The sequence below is a fragment of the Ciona intestinalis genome, unplaced genomic scaffold (assembly GCF_000224145.3).
Source record: "Ciona intestinalis unplaced genomic scaffold, KH HT000148.2, whole genome shotgun sequence".
Taxonomy (NCBI): domain Eukaryota; kingdom Metazoa; phylum Chordata; class Ascidiacea; order Phlebobranchia; family Cionidae; genus Ciona; species Ciona intestinalis.
The window spans coordinates 150,436-156,435 of record NW_004190470.2 but is presented as its reverse complement, the minus strand read 5'-3'; the positions used below and the strand labels follow the sequence as shown (position 1 = coordinate 156,435).

At 34.3% G+C, this 6,000-nt stretch overlaps 1 protein-coding gene across 1 annotated transcript; it reads right to left on the bottom strand.

Moving 5' to 3' along the window:
• Positions 1 to 3,637: 3,637 nt before the first annotated feature.
• On the bottom strand, positions 3,638 to 5,681 carry LOC100184606. Its single transcript, XM_002120166.5, has 4 exons — positions 5,154 to 5,681; positions 4,875 to 4,997; positions 4,349 to 4,387; positions 3,638 to 4,290 (listed from the first exon to the last, which is right to left on the bottom strand). The coding sequence occupies exons 1-4, from the start codon at positions 5,302 to 5,304 to the stop codon at positions 4,214 to 4,216; spliced, it is 390 nt and encodes a 129-aa protein (XP_002120202.1). The 5' UTR covers positions 5,305 to 5,681; the 3' UTR covers positions 3,638 to 4,213.
• Between the last annotated feature and the right edge of the window lie 319 nt (positions 5,682 to 6,000).

The following is a 6,000-nucleotide window of genomic DNA, read 5'->3' as shown; positions in this document are numbered from 1 at the left end:
CCAACTGCCGTCTATGTGTGTCCAAAATAGAGTAAAAGTGGTGACTTTGACAATGGATTTAAACGAACTTGTTAAGTTTTGTTTGTGTTTTCCTATTGTGGGAAGCTGTAAAACAGCTTCTATTTACCTTACCAAACATTTTTTAGAAAAAATGTATAAATTTAGCCGCATTAAATGACTAAAATGTTGCAAATCAACCGCTTCTAATTCTAATTTTTGACTTTTTTTGACACAGAAAACAAATAACACATGTTTTTTACATTTTTCAACCTTTAAATTTGTTTTTAGGCCCAAGTTTTTCTGTAATTTACCGAAAAACATACATTTTCCCTATACCTACTGTGTTATTTTGGACCCAAATTGCCGTTCAATTTGTGTTTTACGTAACAATGGGTTGGACTACTCGGTATTTCTATGGCTCTGGCCGGAAAACGACATTCGTTATAACATGCCAGCTAACATGCCAGCTTACGAGTTACCATGTATGTTACTTTGTAAATATTTTTTTTTTTTTTTTGTATGGCTGATATTTTGGACAACCCATTATAGTGACTACTGGGTTGGAGCATTTTCCGTTAAGTGTCTTGCCCAAGGACACATACTTACTTCCACTATGGTAGCAGCGACGAGCCTTGAACCCATTACCCTTGTTTACAGGCAGGCGCACTAACCACTTTGCCACGGCGCCGGACTATAAACTTCATCGTGCAATGAGATCTTTTATACACAGGGGTGAAATATCGAAATAGTTTATAGTCAATAGTTACAAATAACGATTTAAACAAAACAGGTCGCAGACTGCCATTATATTGAATAAAACGCGTACATTTTACTTACTCTTTGTTGCATGCATCTGGTGAAGAAACCTCTCAAAGCTCCTGTTTCTTCAATCCGCGATGCAGACCGAGAAGGAGACAACGCTCTTTTATGTATGTTACTGGGGTGACACCCTTAAAAAAAAACAAAATATTAATTAAAAAATTACAAGTTGGTAATAGCGAATAATATTGCAGAAGTTTTTTACCCTACCATTTACAAGAACCAGTATCCCCGTGAAAATTACAATTCTCAACATGTTCAAGATATGTTCTTCGTGAATAACTTGTTGTGCCAAAACTTTCGATCTAACCAATTTATTTTTCTGCCGTTCTAACATTTAGCCCAGGGCAATTCGTATTTTGTACGAGAGGTTACACAAATCGCATATGTATATTTTGAAACATGTCGCATTTGTATATTACGAAAATAAATGAATATGGATTAAACAAATGTTCATTAAACACGTAATTGGCCACATTTGATCAGTGCTCTTCAAGCTTTTTTGGGTTGGTAAATCCCTAAAGTTGTTGCGACGAACTCATGCACCCCTGGTTGCTTTAACGTAAAACTAATGACGTCATCAAGGAGAAATGCGTACGCGTATAAGTTCCATGTTTAGTCAAAACCATCGCTAATCAAAAACATTATTACGAATAGGTGGTCTGCGGTTAAAGAGAAGACTAGTTTAATTCCCAGTTATGCAAGATATAGAATTCATATATATATTTATATATATAAATTATAAAGCAGCTCCGAATTGGCGTGAAAATAAGATAACACAAAAAACTAAGGACCAAACTGTAGAAAAGTGGCTGAATATGATAAAAGTGTTTAACTTTAACAAAAAAATACTCAATTTTTTTAAATAAGCTAATATATATTTTTATGCTAATATTTTTTGAAGTTTGTGATGATATAATACATGGGTGCCCAAACCGCGGCCCGCAAGAGCAAAATAAATGGCCCTCAGAAGACTTTAAAATACCGATAATATATATTTTTATGCTAAAATTTTTTAAAGTTTGTGTTGATATTTTGGTGCACCCAAGGGTACACCGTGCACACTGGTTGAACAGCACTGATAAAAGTCATTTTTTGGTCGACCAATTGGTTTTATCCTTGTTGTTGTTGTTTTTATGCCATGCGCATGTTTTCATATGTCTTTCTTAATTCTCGATTTTACTCTCTAATATCTTTATTAGAATCAAATTATATTACAGTAAAGTGGGGGAAGATGGGACACCTTTTCATTCTAATTTCTCGTCCCATTTAGCAGTAAACAAAGAAAATTTAAATGATTATAAAACCATATCCTGACAACTCCCATAGACCGTTGTTAATTGTTCAAAACACGATCGGGATATTTGGATATTATGTGCTAAAGGTGTCCCATCTTCCCCCATCCTACTATATATATACACGAATTTTAAAATAAATGGTCTGATTTAATGCCGCATAATAAGCGAGTAATCAAAAAATAGTTTTATGTTTGTTGAAATGCGCTAAAACCAACATATACCTTATATCTTAATTAACTCGGTGCACTCGATAATTTAATACTAACTGAGTATATTAAATATGAACCATATAGTGTATAACATTATCTAATTAACAAGTAATAAATGATTACAATTCTCGCGAGCAAAGTCAATTCGAACGCATCAGGAACCCGTTAGTAACTCAGTAATCGGTACCCTTTGGCTCCGTTAACGTTACAGAGAATATATTTTTACGAAAAAGTTGAATAATAACTTTCTCCATCTTTCATTAAAAGAAAATAAGCGCAAAATAATTGTTTCACTGGGCAAGAAACGAAAAATTTTAATCTGTTTCCACTTGCTTTAACGGTTAGACAACCAGTTCCACTTCTACGCTCTGTGAAAACAGCGCTTATAGCCTATTGTCTGGGAAAAGAATAGTTAAAATTATGCTAATTATAATACGTGCTCAATCATTAGAGCTGTCTTCTCTTGTTTAGATAGAGGCATTAATACTGTTCATTGGACCAACAACAGAACAAAACACAAAACATCGTGGCTCTAATGAGTTAGCACGCATTATAATATTTAGCACAATGTTGATTAATCGTTTTACAACAACAGTCGACTAAGCTTGATCAAAACCAAACCAGAAGTAGTCGACAAAGCAATTTTTGGTCGCCATTTGTGACCGTGTAGCAGTAGGTGGAATGCATCCATAAAAACTTTTTGATAAAAATAATCTATACGACCACTTACGTGTTCAACAACTGCTGTTTGACGAAAAAGTCTATATGGTGTGCTTATGCGTACTAAATGTGGTGTGTTTTCCTGACAACCCATTATAGTGGAAACTGGGATGAGATAATTATACGATGCCCTGCAACATTTTTCTGTTTTTATTTGTGTATACTGCTGACACAGCCACGCAATTAAAACAAAAAACGAAGGAGCATAATTTACCACCTTGGAACTCGTTAATTCAAATTCCATAGGTTCAATAAACATATTGCACTGTTCTATAGGTTCGATAGTATAGCAATTCCTATAAAGTATAATGCTTCATCTAGATTACACAACTTATCTTAAGATTAATAAAATATTAACTAAAAACAATGCGTTAACTAGATTACACAACGCCTATCTGTATTCCTGTCCTCAATATTACCTTCTCTTTTTACTGCTTTAATATTTATAGAAATACTATTTTTAAAAAGATACATACTTCTGTGGCAAACAACGACGCGCGAAATTCTACTGGGGCGGTAAAAAAACTGGTAACTTGTGGTGTATATAGTTGCAAGAACACACTATCTGTCATAATATAAGCTTCATTCCAAACGTTTTTCTTGAGTATTGTATTTGAAATTACGTCAACACACAATTTATACCGTTGTTTAAATTACGTTTGCACACATTATTGATCAATCGTTTAGAACATACACATACTATATATATACATATATTAGGGTGGGGTAAAGTAGGACACGGGGATAATGTGAGACATTTTTAAAATTTCTTTTTACGTCCCCCATTTGACGAAAAGCAAAAAATGTAACATCAGGATTAGTCGACAGTATTCGTACGACTGTATAAAGCGCGTGCCAAAGCCGATTCCTGCTATACTAAAGGTGGCTGTACACAGTTTCCGGAATTCATCCGTTTTGTCTGTTTTGTCCGGATTTCGCTGCCGCATGCGGAATTAGGTACTGTGTTCAGCCGCCTTTACTGATAAAAATTTGTGTTAAAATAAGAGAGAATATGTGCTTAAATGTTTTAACTTCCCCCACTCTAATATATGTTTGTTTATTTACTTTTTAAGCATTAAGCCATCTACGTTATTTACATCTACTTTACCCCTGCTATATATTTGTGGGTTATTAATTATAAAGCTTTTGAATTTATCGGGTATCTCATCACTGGATGTGAACGTGTGACGAGCCGATGGCCGATCTCTTTACTTTGCTATTATCCATATTTAGCTCGGACAGCCCTGTCATGAATTAAATTAAAATTATATATTAAAATTAACAAATGAAATGGTTTCTTACTTTGCTGACGACTTCCACCCACAAAGCCGGATGCAGAACCTGCAAAAAATAATATTTAAGAGTCTGCATTTGATAATGGATGAAAAAGATATTAAAGAGTACACTTGGAGATAATTAAAGTAGCTTGTGGGAAATACACTGTAGCAATACTCAAATTGTGTCAAAAATATAAACTTTGTTATTTTTTGTCAAAAATATAAACTTTTTTATACAATAGGGTGGGGAATGATGGGAAACATTTTCATTCTATTTTCTTGTCCCATTTGTATCCAAACATCCTGATCGTGCTTTAAACAATTAACAACCAAATGGGAAGAGAGAATGGAATGAAAAGCTGTTCCATCTTTTTCCACCCTACTATATTTATTTTACGTATTGTAAATCAATGAAGTATGATGGTACAAATTCATGCGGTATCGCCAATAATTGTGATATTTTTATTTTTAAATTGGGCAATGTGTTAGGTAATTTACACCACCCTTTTATAGGGAATTTATTTAGTAAATAGTTCTATACAATTCAATACCTTTCGAAGATTCGTCTTTGCTGCCAATATTTATATGGTCCGCAGCTATAGCAGATTGCTCTACATTCGAATCTTTCATTGAAATGTGGGCTCCATCCGCAGTTATTTGTTCAATTGCAATTTCTGGAAATTTAAAATCTTGGTTATTCGTCAAAAAGTTGGTAGTGTTATTAGATATAAAATATAAAGTAGATATATGGTATTTTTAAAATTTAGTTCCATTGCATTGATTTTTTCAACAACAAGGTTGTTGTATTATAAGTGACTAAGTTAAAATACCTTGGCAAGAATCTATTTTAAAATCCTTAGTCGAAAATTCTTTCGGGTTTTCTTTCATTATAGCCAATGTTTTCTTTTCTAATTCTTCAGAAAAGGAACCATTATTTAACTTTTCCCGAGCTTCCTTTATCAGATCTGGTTCGTCCGTCATAACGAACTTAGCACCACCAGCAACTTTATAGAAAGGCCCCCAACATATCGAAGTTTGCGCAAAGCATAAACAGTTGCCGTGAGCACGCCTCCAGCCAAAAATAGGCCTTTTAGATTGTCGCACTTGCTAAAAATCGCAGTTGTTAGCAGTAAAGCGTCACCACCGAGCTTAACAGTAAACTGCCCTTTTTCATTTACCCCCAAATCACAATTTAAATACTCCGACTTCAGCTGGATTCCAAGGGTGGAGGAACCAGGAACACCAGGAACAGTGCTTTTTGGATCAACTTTCGACATGGCCATTTCTCGCTTTTCAGTTTATTTGAAATAATTCCGTTCGTAAAAACTGCTAATACATGAAGTGTAGGATTAAACAAAAGAAAGTTTACAGAAAAATAGAATTCAAGTTGCACCGAGTACATAGTAGAGTGGGGAAAGATGGGACACATTTTCAATCTATTTTCTCGTCACATTTAGTGTTATTCAAAAAAACATTTAGATAACTATAAATTCGTATCCTCACGACTTCCATAGACCGTTGTTATTTGTTTAAATCACGATCAGGATATTTGAATATTATGTGCTAAAGGTGCTCCCTCTCCCCCACCCTACTATTTGTCGGCCATTTTAACTTTTCTCAGAGGCAAACATGAGTGAACGCAGTTTATATTTATTCGGCCTGCTTCAAAGCATAACC